General features: G+C 34.2%; 1 protein-coding gene across 2 annotated transcripts; it reads right to left on the bottom strand.

Annotated features, from left to right (window-relative positions):
• Positions 1-6,209: 6,209 nt before the first annotated feature.
• On the bottom strand, positions 6,210-13,001 carry LOC106770833 (TBC1 domain family member 15). Of its 2 annotated transcripts, none has more exons than XM_022785021.1 (12): positions 12,797-13,001; positions 12,287-12,510; positions 11,945-12,040; positions 10,353-10,456; positions 9,362-9,540; positions 8,697-8,819; positions 8,519-8,607; positions 7,759-7,864; positions 7,329-7,426; positions 6,925-7,173; positions 6,747-6,830; positions 6,210-6,566 (listed from the first exon to the last, which is right to left on the bottom strand). In XM_022785021.1, exons 2-12 carry the CDS (start codon positions 12,443-12,445, stop codon positions 6,555-6,557), a joined length of 1,299 nt encoding a protein of 432 aa, XP_022640742.1. In that variant the 5' UTR covers positions 12,446-12,510; positions 12,797-13,001; the 3' UTR covers positions 6,210-6,554. The 2 variants fall into 2 exon arrangements, with proteins under 2 accessions (XP_022640742.1, XP_014512136.1); XM_014656650.2 differs by having other exon boundaries at positions 12,320-12,510; positions 12,797-13,000.
• Between the last annotated feature and the right edge of the window lie 745 nt (positions 13,002-13,746).

The following is a 13,746-nucleotide window of genomic DNA, read 5'->3' as shown; positions in this document are numbered from 1 at the left end:
TAGGGTAACAATACTCGGACTTACCGTTTATTATAACTTGATACGATTTGGTACACTTGCCGGAGTCTTAACAGTTACATAGTGTTTAACCTTGATGCTTTTATCTTCTCTTTATTCTTTTCACAACAGTCATTGTCTAAGTCAATTTTGCTAGAGCAGACATGCTTTTTTAGTCCTTTGCTTGAAGTAGGTTGGATGATCTTTTTAGACTTTGCTTCAAGAGAGGAACATTCCATGATTATCTCTTTTGTCTCTAACGTCGACATTTGATTTTGATCTTTAGCATTGTGGATGCATGTAGAATAACTTATCTACAAAATTAGAGTAAACTGTGCATGCAACATATATGACTTTTCTTATCACTTTTGTTGTTTTTGAACATTGGCATTTAATGTCATATAATGCTTGCTTAGAACAATAAAGTGCTTTTTTGATTTCCTACTGTTAGGTAACATTTTCAATTAAGCTCTTAAACTTGAAGATATCGAACGTATAGATACTTCATCATAAGATGACGTGTCTGTTTTGCTCGTGGTATCATCTGAAAGTAGGTAAACGCTTCTTTGTATGTGTACCTTGTAGGCAGATAGTGTTTAACTTTCTTAGGCTTATTTATGTCTTTTAGTTGTTTTAGTTGAAGACCTTGCCTTGACTTGCTTTCGTTTTTCGAGAGAAGTTAAATATCTAGTTCATATATCTTAAGCAATGAGCATTTAGCTTAGTTCTCTCAGAAACTTTTAGACATGACACCGTCTAGTCAAGCGTCTGGTTGTTCTAGCCTAAATATTTTTCTAATTCTTAGGACCTAAGTGTTTTCCTATGTTTTTTAAGAATAAATTTAGATTCTAGTTTTGTCTGTTTTGGGTTTTTGGCTTTACGTTTTTATCCTATGTTGCTTTCTGATCTTTTAACCCGTTTAGTTGTTATTTGGTTAAACTTCAAAATATGAGATCGTTTGTTCATATATACGATTTTGTCTTTAACATATTTTGCCTTTCAATGGCTATCCTTTTTGCTTTGAAAGGGGGAACTTTATTGACTTTCTTTACTTCCAACTTCATTTGCTTTATTTTTCCGATGTTGAACTTCTGGTTTCTTATTGTACCATTTATAATAATGGAATTTCTACTAGACCTGAAATGGAAGGTGACATTAGGTTGTTCATAACTCCTTGATATTGCACTATTCTAGACATCAGGCAAGAGTAATAACCCTAGAACATGTAACCATCCATTCCTCTGATGTTGCTCATGAAGTTTATGTAAATCAGGTGGGGTAGATTAAATGGGATACCGGTCATAATGTGATAGATGACAAGTCTACCCAGCTCTGTGATGTGATCACAAGAGTTATTTTTGTGAAGGAATGTTTTTGAGCAGACATGTTGAAGTACCTTTGCATGTGGGGTAAGATCATTGTAGATTAACTCAATGCCAATATATTCCAGTTTGAAATTTGGCCCATAGAGTAGCTTTTCCACTTTGCTTTGTTCTTTATACACCAAATCTCAGTCGTCATAGTAGCAATTGTCCACTCAAGGACATTTAGTGGCCTCAACTATGGTTTTGATGCTGATAGATACTTCTTAACCTAGCACTTTTGAAGCAATTTCTTCTTTTCCTCTTAGTTCCATGTTGGTCCAAAAGTTATAAATAAGTTCAGGCAGAATGGGGAGTCTCATTCAAAGAATCGGCGAATCCCACAATGATGTGTGTTGCACAGTATATCGTAGCCATAGATTCTCATATCCTTGAGATCAACCTAGTGTTCCAGGTAAATTTTGATAACTTTATCAATCGGTGAAGGTAGGGTGGATGTCCTTCTTGCATTAGAGAAAACTTCATTAAAGGTGATGACTTCTTTCGATTGAGCAGCCATGATTTTCCAGAGATTCTCGAATATTTTGGAAAATGGAGGTTTTTGAGAATAGGGTTGTGGTGGCTTAAGAAACACAAAGACTAAGGTTTTGGTAACTTGAGGAATACGAAGGGGTTTTTGTTTGACGGTTGTGATGTGAGAAATAAGGGTAGGATTAGGAGGTTGTGTTTGTCAGAAATATTTGAAAAGAGTCATCATTGATAATATAAAAGAGTCCTACATGACATACTATAACCTGGAAAGTTGAGTTATGAGTGGAATTCTACTTTGAATGACATGTCATGAACCTGATTATGACTTTTGCTAGATGCGGTTTGTGTCTAGACTTGTGGTAGTCTATAGAAGAATTGTCTTAAATGATGTCATATATGACATCATTCAGGCTATGTGTCCTAAATAATAATTCTCTAAATTTTAACTGAACATACTAAGGCATGTTGAGTAAGACTCATTCAACGATTTCTAAATCAAATGGATGAGAACGATTGAGTGATATCTTTTAATTATCTCTAAAAGTTGTATGAGTTGTGGTTAAAGCATTTAGTTGAGTTTAGAGTTTCATAAACAGTAAAGGGTGTCTAGATGCTTATTTAATACTGATCAATTTTCACCTACTAGAATATGTTATAATGTGTTAAACATAGATAGTTGGATTGCATACACATATGTGTATATATATATATATATATATATATATATATATATATATATATATATATATATATATATATATATATATATATATATATATACAGCAGTTGATTTTATTCATAAGATTATTTCATAGTAAAGGATGGTGAGTGTACCTTTTTCTTCCTAGATTTTTCATTCTGATGTGCGAATTTCTTATTCTAATGATTGCTTTTAGCACCTGACTCGTCCAGTTTGGGAATAAACATTTTCTTTCCATTGTGTATTGTTAAGAACCATTTGTCGGGTTTCATAATAAGTGTTTCTACTCGATCTTCCAACACGTCTGATAGCTTGTGAATTTGAATTTTTGGTACCCATCTAACCTTGCATTTCTTCTTATTAGTCATGTTGGCTTGGGGTTTTCCACTTTGTTGGAGTCTGTATCTAAAAATGATTTCTTTTGATTTGGAAGCATAATTCATGCCAATGTTGTTGTCTCTAATGTCTTCTTCATGTGCATGATGTTTGCTCTTTTTGATAAGCATTTTCAGACCTTTGTTTTCTCTATATATTTTGTGTAACACTTTGATCATGATTTTGTTCTCAAGTGTGAAAGAATCGATATGCCTAGTGTTTTTTTCGCCGGTTGTATCCTCAACTATTTTTTTGTGCTTCCATATTGATCTATCCTTTTCTCTTCTTGAGATAGCCAGTTCTTCTTCTATCTTCTTGACATTCTTCTGTAGTTTTTCTGCTTCCCTCGGATGATGTGGACTTTTTGTTTAATGCATTATTTTCTCTTGATAGTTTCTTATTGTGTATCATGATCTTTTTAAAAGTGAAGATTCACCACAAAGATATTAATCTTCGGTAAGAATCAAAGTTCTAATCAAGAACTAAGAGAGTCCTCTCTAAAAAAATGCAAATGCATATAATATTAATCAAAAGTGTCTACATAAACTTTTGGTATCTCTATATATAGACACATAAGTTTAAGAAAATCTAAAAACCCTAAAATAAAACCTAAAGCACGAAACACATAAAAATAACCGAAAATGAAAATTATAGCTGTAGAATTTCGCCTAACGGGGCCATTTGCACAACAAGCTTAACATTATGTAAAATTAAAATAAAATTACATTTTATTTAATTTCCTAAATTATTCTTCAATTATGCTCATATGATCTTATGTTCTTTAAGTTTCCTCCTTCATGAAACATTATAAGATTCAAGGGGACGTGTTTTAATCTTTGACCTTGTCATAGATTCTTTGAATTGCAAATGATCTTCCCCAAGTTCTTCTCATATATGTTCGGGAGATAGTCTATCACCATGCCTTTTCAGTATCTGTTAATAAACGTTAACACATCTTACAATATCTTGTTAGGGCGACCATGACTCAACCTGCTAGGTGTAATGGTGTCCACTCCCTACCTAGCTATGAAGTTCCCATCGTCATCAAGAAACATCACCACGGTCCATGATGACCAAAAAATGGCTTGAGAATGTTACATTGCGAGTTGCGACTCCCAATCCCATCACTCATTGTTAACAATATCGAGCAAGCGTAACTAATCATATAAGGAGGTGATCTTGATCCCAAGCTAGGCAGCGATGCACGAATGGAGCCTATTGGAGAAACCGAGATGTTCCCCTTGCAAGAAGGTTGATTCCTGAAAAGTGGAGTAATGATGGATGAAAAAGAAGAGAAGTCCATATGCTAAGTTCTAATCGACAATGTTAATATATTTGCATGAATAGTAGCCGACCTTCTAGGGGATCTGAGGATAACCTCCTATAGGCTATCCATCTTTAGTGAGGCCAAGGCGGTATCATAAAAGAATACGATGTTGGGAAAGGAAAGAAGGTTGGCCACAAGGCTGAGGCTGAGAAGTTGTTATAGGTCGGTTTCGTTAAAGAAGCATGTTACACAATGTGGTTGACCAACATCATTATGGTAAAAAAAGAGAAATAGGAAGAGGTGGATGTGTGTCGATTACACGAACCTCAACAAGGCCTACCCAAAGGACGCCTACCCGTTATCCAACATCAATCGGTTGTTGGATGGACTGACTAACCACAATGTACTAAGCTTCCTAGACACCTAATCAGGCTACAGTCAGATCCTCATGGCTGAGGGGGACAAGATGAAGACCACCTATTATAGATAAGGCTAACTACAATTATGAGGTCATGCCCTTGGGCCTAAAAAATGCAGGAATAACGTACCAAAGACTTAATCACGAAATAAATTTACATCAGACCTAATCAAGTCCAAGGTAAGTTTTGGACATTTCTTTTGAGAAAATAGTTTGGTTTTCGCTTAAACAAAAACTTTAAATACAAAAAAGTTTTTGTACCATACCGAGGTCATCTAGGCCACCTGTGCCTAGATGTATCGAGCCTTTATGCTATGGCCACAAGATGATCGACTATATATTTATGATCCAAAACAATATTCATCACTCGTCTGGATACATCTTGAACACTCGTGCCTCATTGTACTCGACCCTCATTGTATGATCCCGTATAATGACGGCTTGGTCGAATACATGTCAACCAACAAAAATCGACAATTGAAAAATGCTGACTGAATTAACTAACTTAAGATCGTGATTAAGATATAATTAAGCAGATAGAATAACCAAAGACTAATCAAGATAATTAGTTACATGAACCACATCCATCCACATAAAAAACCCACATTATATAACAGTACAATATACGAGATAAATTAATTACATTCATTAATTTTCAAATTTATTACCTTATGCATTTGATTGACTTGAATGTCAAAATATCTTCTATACACAATCTCTATTAAACTTGAAAAGGACAAATATCCTTAAAGTTAAAATGCTTAGAATGTTTGCAAGTCAATGCCTTAATATACAAAACTTTCAAGTAAATATTTCAAAGAGTTTCTTTAAATATTAGATTTAAATTAAAGGAATGAAAATAAAAAACACTTCTGAATATCCGTGGATGGTGTATAAAAAGTCCATCTATTTTTTTCACGGATAACCAAATTCTTTTAAACAAGAACCGAGTATCTGCTGTCCCTACCTGGCCCCTACCATCCCTAGCCAGAAAAAAAGAAGAATTTTTTTTTCAACAATGTAACCATTTGTCCTCCCTAACTAAAAGTTATGGAATCTTCTACAATTTTGCGTACATAATTGAACCTGCGTGAGGATTTTTAGCTTTCAATTTAACCATCATTAGTTGTCAAAGAAAAATTCATGTTTAAATTTAATACTGAAACAAATCTTTTCAGCTTAGCTTAGCTTAGCTTTGTGTTACTGCCGCAAGGAGAAAGCTGATTTTTGGAGATAGTAACATCAACCGAGTTAATATTCAAGATTTCTTAGTCAAGTTTTGAAAATACCCTCTCCTCCAAAATGAAATTATGTCAATATTCCATACACATCAAAACTATTAATAAACTTCCAGTTATTTTAAAGAATATATATATATATATATATATATATATATACACACACACACACTTTACATATTTGCCAGCTCTGATTTTACATATAATAAAACATGAAAGGCTCCCAACAAAGAATCCCACCAAATGAATAGATTTTGTGTCCTCCAAAAAAACAAGCATTTCAATATTTCATACAAATTAAAACTGTAAATATACTTCCCTTTATTTTTTAAATATATTAATAAATTACACTTTAGAAATATTTAACAAAATCAAAATTATAATATACAACTCACTAAAATCGACCTAGTTGTAGAGAATTTAAATAATTTACATCATATCCTAAGTTCAAACTTCATTTCAACAAATAAACCAAATAAATGAATTTTGTATCTAAAGTTGAGGTTTTCTTGTTCTCTAGACCTTGCAACATCGTCATAGAAGTATTTTTCAAAGCATATGATTAGAAATGGGCAAAGCAGGGAACTGCATCCCACCACTAAGAGAAGAAAAAGATGAAAGAAAGAAAACAATGGTCTGTGAAGAGCAACAGAAACCTCAGAAGCCATCATATAGTTGCAGGAGATCTATATTCTTATCTCTGTCATCACTTCTTGGCCTGCATGGAAAAACTACCAACATTCACACATCTTTGTTGGAAGAAAAACAATAAAATGTTTATGTATGAAAACTTGCAGAATCGTTGGATTTTGTGATCTTACTACTCGCGGTTTAAATAACATTATGCATAAGAGCTGATTTTTCTAAACACAGCCAGGGAAGACAGAGTGGAACTTGCCTTGCTCAGGTATTTTTTCTGAATTTTTAGTGCTTCATTGCATGCCTTTTTAGCATCAAGATTTGAGGTGATATCGCCCAAGATCTGAAGAGATAGTTTCATGTGAGATACATGCAGAAACATATGCAACAACATTATGTATGAATCCATAAAGGGAGATGGAATCAAAGAGAAGAACCTTGACAACGTCATCAACACCCTTGGCTTCGTTCAATATCCGCCTATTCTTGATCTCAAGAACACTTGCAACAAGAAAAACAGCCAGTGCACTATGTTCCTCTTTATGGCCAGTCTTCACATTTTTTCTCTCAAATTTTCCATATTGCTTCAAAACTTTGTCATTTGCTGGCGAGGGACCTTTTGTTTTAGAATCTGGATCCTCATAGTTTATGAAGATATTTGGGTTGTATTCCATGCCCCACATCAACTGGAAACAATCTATATTATGTCTCAACAATGAGCTATGAATGTGAAGTACTCTATCTCATCAAGAAATGCTGAGGAACCAGAAAAATGGTAGCTCTCAACTTTTAAAAGTTCATTTCTTGAGAAAAGTTATATTGTTGTTGGAACCATCCTTACCTCCCAAAGGTATAAAGTATCTGCAAAAGAAAATTCTCTTCGGAAAAGAACCATAAGCATCCGAAATGCAAAGAGATACTCTCCTCCATCTAAATCCTCTGCAAAATAAAAGGTGAAGTTGAAATGAAAAAACAAAATTCTTGGTTCTTTCACATCGATATATAGAAGAATGCTTCATCATGCAATGTCTCCCTTTATTAGAGGTCCCCTTAACTCCATTGACCGTGAATTTTAATAACAATCAGACAAGTAACTCTACAATTTTGTGTTCTTATGCAATCTCAGAATCATTGTCAAAGAAAAAAATATTTCAACAAACGTATACCATCTTGGATGACGCTGAATTGGGTTCAAATATGAAGATAAAAGAATCTGAGATATGAAACTATAACTCAGCACATTAGAAGCTTCCTAGACAAGTTTTACGTACCAAGGTGATGATGAAGCTTAGGATCAACTGTTTTTATTATCTGTGAGAGTGTAGCTAACTGAGATTGGACCCCCATTGAACTTGCACTGCACCTGAAGTTCTCTCTCTAATATGAAAACAATAGCAAGAATGTAATTGCAAGTGAAAAATACAAATTGAAAGCACACGAAAACAAAATTGACAGTAAGAGATAGAATATACTAAATATTATCCAAGTGAATCAGAAACACTTCTTTATTTGAACTACCTACAGTAATATGTTCAACTGTAGTATAGTCAATTGATTTTCCACATTTGTGAAAGGACACGGTACAAACACTAATAAAATAATGAATACGCCACTACTTTTTCTTAAGGAGTCAGTTCCAATCCCAACAGTAGTGTGAGTCTCTGTTCCAGGACTTAACATACACCTCTTTGTGCAACAAAAATTTCAGGAAGTATCGAAATCATGTATGTGAACTGAATAGAACCGGATCGAAGTTAGAGAAATTTCATCCTTTTCTAGTCTCAACTCAACAACTTTAACTAAAAGTACCAAATAAGTTGTGAGAATAGCATCCCTGAATACATGAACAAAAATGTATAAAAAATCAAAGCATGAAAAGAATCACTCCGACAGACAATTAGGCATGTGTTCTAACATTTTCTCCGGGCAGTATTCACTAGATTGTAGTTGCTCATTATCGATTATCCAACCAAGAAATACATATAATTAGCACTTTTAAGCAAATTTTTTTAAGTATTATGTTTGTCTTACCATCCTTCGCATTGCACGGTCAAAGCACCAGTAGCAATCTGCTTCATTCTCAATAAGAATAATTATAGGTGAGCAAATATCATTCATTCCTGCAAAGAAAATAACCCTTTGAGAACATCTGAGACTTCTCAAAGCCATTTCAGTTCTATATCTACAAATTGAGAACTATAACAATCACCTTGCACATAACCAATATCATTGTCCAACCAAGCATAAACTGATAGCACATCCCAAAGTTTTGCTTGATTAGCTTCACTCTCATAAAAGACAAGGGCCCGATCTGTTCGAACAACATCCAGGCCTACATTGCAAAAATAATCAATTGCTACCATGGCTGCTTGTTAGAATAAATTAATTATAAATAAACACAAGCAGAGAATTTTTAAGCAAAATTAACAGCATATGACCTTGTTCTGTGAACACCATGGAACAGATGCCATTGACATCACAAGCCCAAGGCACATATTCTGCCTTAAATGGTATCCAAAATTTTTAGGTCCCTTTTCCATTTTAATGACTTCCAAATTTGTTAATTAGCTGTATTTATGAAAGTATAAACTATATGTTTAGGATATTTGTCTTATTAGCATTGAAAATTTACTTGCTAACAAATTGTGTGAAATATACTGATAAAATTGTGGCCTTACACCCACAAAAAGAACACAACCCAAGCTTCTTTCATTGATATATGAGACAACCTGAGTACATAAAGAGTTCAACTTTCATGAATCCGCAAATTTATGATACTAGCTTTTCAGGTAAATGAAGTCCAAGAAACAAAACTTTTGAACAAAACTAAAACCGAACAGAATGGAAAAGGTATTTGCAGAAGCAGTTCCGTACCGATCTGATGTAATAACTGCAACCACTGCAAAACTTTCTTGTCTGAAGTCTGGACAGTTACCAAAGAAGGATCTATAATCTGACCATCATCATCAACGAGGGGTGTAGTAATAAATTTTCCAGAACCAATGACTGGGACCATCCTTTGACATTCAGCTTTCCACATATCATACTGCCCCCTGAGTAATAAATTTACAAAACATGTTATTCTGTTTATTTTCAATCAATGCAAAGAAGTCACCCAGTCTCAAGTCTAGATTATTTGGCAGATAAAGCAAACAAAACTAATCTTATTGTTCGTATATTATGAGGCACCAAGGCCAAGGATTAATAGGAAGCATTGTATCCAAGAGATAACAATTTTGGTCTCAATTTTGATTAGAATAATAAACTATGAAGATTTGACTACGTGCTGTAACGGCAGTGGTCACAATAACAGTAATAGTGGAGATAAATGAAAACAAATGATAGGAAGCAGGTAGTCTATATAGCACAGCTTCGGACATGTCACAAACATGTGGACATGGAGAACAAAAACAAGACACCGAGACATGGCACACACACATAGACATCGCTGCAAGGAATGGTATGTTGCTAGTGGCGCTGTTATTGGGTCACAAATGAGAGTAGCAGTGATAGCCTTGGCTGCTCCTAAGCCTTTCTTCTCTTTTGTGCCAAACTGATCAACAATACTTGAAAGATGGAGTCAGCAAGAAAGCACTGCAGGCAGTGGCAATTGAAATGTGGAGGAATTCATGGATGACGGCTAAGTATAGTTCACTTATTTGATTTGTTTTAATTCCCAAATACGTTAGCCACAACAAAAGTGATACCATCATCCCTTTTCACAGGAAAAATAAGACAAAGTGAAAAGTGCACCAATAACATCAATTGTCTTAGAAGCAACACCAATTGCATTCCTAATGAACAAAAGCCTGAATTCAGAAGAAGATCACAGATTTTATAGAAAAACATTTAAAGGAAAATATACCTCCTACGTTGCTTGAGCTCATTCCGTTCTTCAAGTGTACTGTTAGGATCATAGCAACCTAGCAAGAACTCCCACACTTCCCCTTTGATTGAAGGATGGACACCCTAAATAATTTATAGAAATAAGTACATGCACAAATCAGAAGGAATAAAACTTGAACGATTATATGATACTGAATTTAACTTTGTTGGTGTACAATGTATGAAAATTATCAACCACGTGAAACGGTCATCACAAATAATCATCTTATGGTGTATCTTTTATGAAGAGTGTCTCAAAGGCATTTGAAGAACAGGGAGGGGGGTGTCATCAACCAACTTATGCTCAGGTATAAAACACATTAATGATTTTATACTTTGGCAACACTTCTAATCATTTTATTCTCAAGCAAGAGCCTTTGGGGCTTGAAGAATACAAATGCCTTGGCCAGATAAATGAATGACGACAACAAGGATAGAACTATAGCGATTAGGCATTTAGGTTCTAAGTGTTTCAAAAGGATAATATGATCCAGTAGTTTGATTTTAGCTGTTTTCAAGCCCTTACCAATCACAGTGTGTCTTTAGCTTATGAACAAATTAGCAAGAGGCATATGCTCACACATGAGATCAGAAGAAGTTGGCTTGGGGCAGTGTAAATCTGTCGATTTGCTTCTCTACCCTGTTGCTTTTTCCCATGATAATGGGCTTTGCAAACCTTTTTCTTTTGTATTAACTAACTTTTAAAACTTAATTTGAAGTTAAAATGAGCCTCTTTTGGTATACTTTATTTGACTATGGAACTTGGCTGCCTGAGGTAGTTTTAGAACGTTCAAAAATCTCATCTAAAACAGTCTAAAATTATAAATTTCAATAATTGATCATCAGAAAAACCCTAATTTTCCAAATACACACAAACACACACGTATCTCCCTCTCTCTCTTCCCTTCTGAGTTCCTAGGTCCAAAATAAAAACTCATACCATTTCATTGACTCAACAATAGTTGAGATGAGCATATTAAGTCTTGGGGACTTGTGCATGACACATATAAAACATTGAAGACTTTACGAAGTCACATGTCTCAAGCTCATTTTGTTTTTGACTAATTGAGTTTGTGCATGCATGATCAGGTTTGCTGAGAATAATATTGGCCTACCTACTACAACAATACTCATCAAGTCATTAACTAAATCTTTGCAATGTTTAAACTATTGAGTTAAGATTTAAGGCATATTAATGGTTTTATGCTTTTTGTAACATTTCTAACCAAAAAAGTTAGGTTCTTTGAGGGGATACATAGAGGAGATTTGACACCAATAAACTATGAACAAACCCAAATAAGAGAGTAAGATACCAGTTAAAACCCAAAATCTCAAGACAATAAGTTTGTGGGTATTTCTCTTTATATATTAATCTTCTTGTTCAGTTTTTCCTAGGATGGAACTCAAGCGCACACTTGACATAGCAATTAAGTTTTTATATTATCGATACAGTCTACAAACTATGGAGAAAGGATCATGTAATTAAACTAGTGTTTTCAGAATGATTGCAAATCCGAAAACAAACAGAGGCACAAAATTACAAGCAGTTTTCAAGTAAACAATAGAAGTTACCCCTCGCTGAATTCGTCTTAGCACTTTTGCAATATCCAAGTGACCATCTCCAGAGAATGATGCTAGCCATCTTCTTTGACTTAGAGTTTTGCCAGCCTGTGGAAACAGAAAATGCAGTGTGTAAATCATAAGACTTTATTTTTCCTTTCGCGAAATTCCAAAACACCATCTACGTGGTATGCGTAGAAGAAACAGAAGCACAAATTTCAATCTTACGCTAGTATGAATGTGTGACACATCACATTCAAAGGAGTACCAAGTGCACAATCATTCCAAATAAAATTAATTGAATTGATGTGCATTAGTGATCAAAATAAAACGACCAAGCACTAAGAAGTGTACCAAGAAAGCATTGGTTGAGAAGCAAAAGCTCACCCTTGGTTTGAAACGAGGAGCGGGAACATCAGCTTGGCATTCTGGTCGAATGGGGTAGAAGGAATTCAACTCAGTAGTACCAGAACTCTTCATAAGAACCCCACACAGTCCCCCACAGCCAATCATCCACCAACGCCAAGCTCTACAATTCAAACTATTCCCTTACTAGAGACCCATCTCAGCATAAATTTCTGTTCATTGAAGAAACTCAACCCATCAAACAAAATTTAGCTTTTTTTCTTCATCAAAAGGAAAATAAAACAGAAACGTCAAATCCACTTGGTACGGAATATTCTTACAAAAAATACCAAGTCAGGTGCCTTAAACTTGTCAAATTGTCAGAAAAAAACAAATTTTTAAAAAATTTACGTATCAAATCGTTTTTATTGGTAATATTTGGCTCGTCAAAGCAGGTGGTGCAGTTGGGGAAACGTTTGTGACGCAAATACAAAATCTGGGGCGAGGAAAAGGAAGTACCTTGCCAAGATTGAAAGTGTTCTATCAACGCGGTGAGGAGAAGGTTGTGGAAGGAAGGTGCGAGAGATGGAATTGAAAGAAAGAGAGAAAAATTGGAGAATGGAATGTGTCGCAGGAAACGAAGGAGAGAGAAAGATGGAAAACAATGAGTGTTGAATAGGATAATTCGCCCAATGACCAATGATTGTTGACGAGGAAAGGGAAGAGAAGACTATATATATATATATACACACACACAACATATATATACGTGTGTGCATGCTCTCTGTTCTCAACTGTTGTTTATTTGGACATTTTGACCTTTGTTAACACAAAAAACTCATCAATATCATGGTATATTTGGAATATTTCTGTTCCACGGACCTTATTCACATTGTTTTATTTTTTGTTAAAATATCCAATCGAACTCAAAGTTGAACCGGAATTTGAACTATATTTCAACTTAAAAGTAATTAATGTATCAAAAGCATTGGTATTGCTTAGTTTTTTCTTTTTATAAAATAAAGATAAATGTCATGCTATATATTTTTTATTGGTGTACCACAAATTTATAAAATGTTTGTTTTGAATTATTTAAATAAAAAATGTTCAATACATTAATTTTCTTAAGTTTTTATGTAAAAATAACAAAAATTAGAAATTTCATGTGGGTAACTGTTTATATAAGTTAAATATATTCATTGTGTATTGTTAGTGATATAATATATATATATATATATATATATCTTTATGTGTGTATGTTTCTTTCATATAATAACATATAATCTTTTTTCTTTTTTCTCTTCTCTCTCTTTTCTCTTACATAGTATCAAGAGCTGATCTAAGTTCTTCCATGGCTTCCGTTCTTTTCTTCTTCAGCCTTCGCTCTGAAAATGTTATTTCTTCTTCTTCCTTTCTACCTCATACTCTGAAAATGCACTCTGGTATCTTGCCACCGTGAAAGGTCTAAA

This window comes from Vigna radiata, chromosome 8 (assembly GCF_000741045.1).
Source record: "Vigna radiata var. radiata cultivar VC1973A chromosome 8, Vradiata_ver6, whole genome shotgun sequence".
NCBI lineage: Eukaryota > Viridiplantae > Streptophyta > Magnoliopsida > Fabales > Fabaceae > Vigna > Vigna radiata.
This window is presented reverse-complemented; position numbering and strand designations above follow the sequence as displayed.

What these genes read in the sequence shown, in the direction of transcription:
- LOC106770833 (XM_022785021.1), bottom strand. Translation starts at nt 12,445, where the DNA reads ATGATTGGCTGTGGGGGACTGTGTGGGGTTCTTATGAAGAGTTCTGGT. An exon ending in TGATATTGGTTATGTGCAAG is followed by an intron (nt 8,608 to 8,696) that starts GTGATTGTTATA and finishes TTTTCTTTGCAG; the next exon opens with GAATGAATGATATTTGCTCA. An exon ending in ATACTTTATACCTTTGGGAG is followed by an intron (nt 7,174 to 7,328) that starts GTAAGGATGGTT and finishes GATTGTTTCCAG; the next exon opens with TTGATGTGGGGCATGGAATA.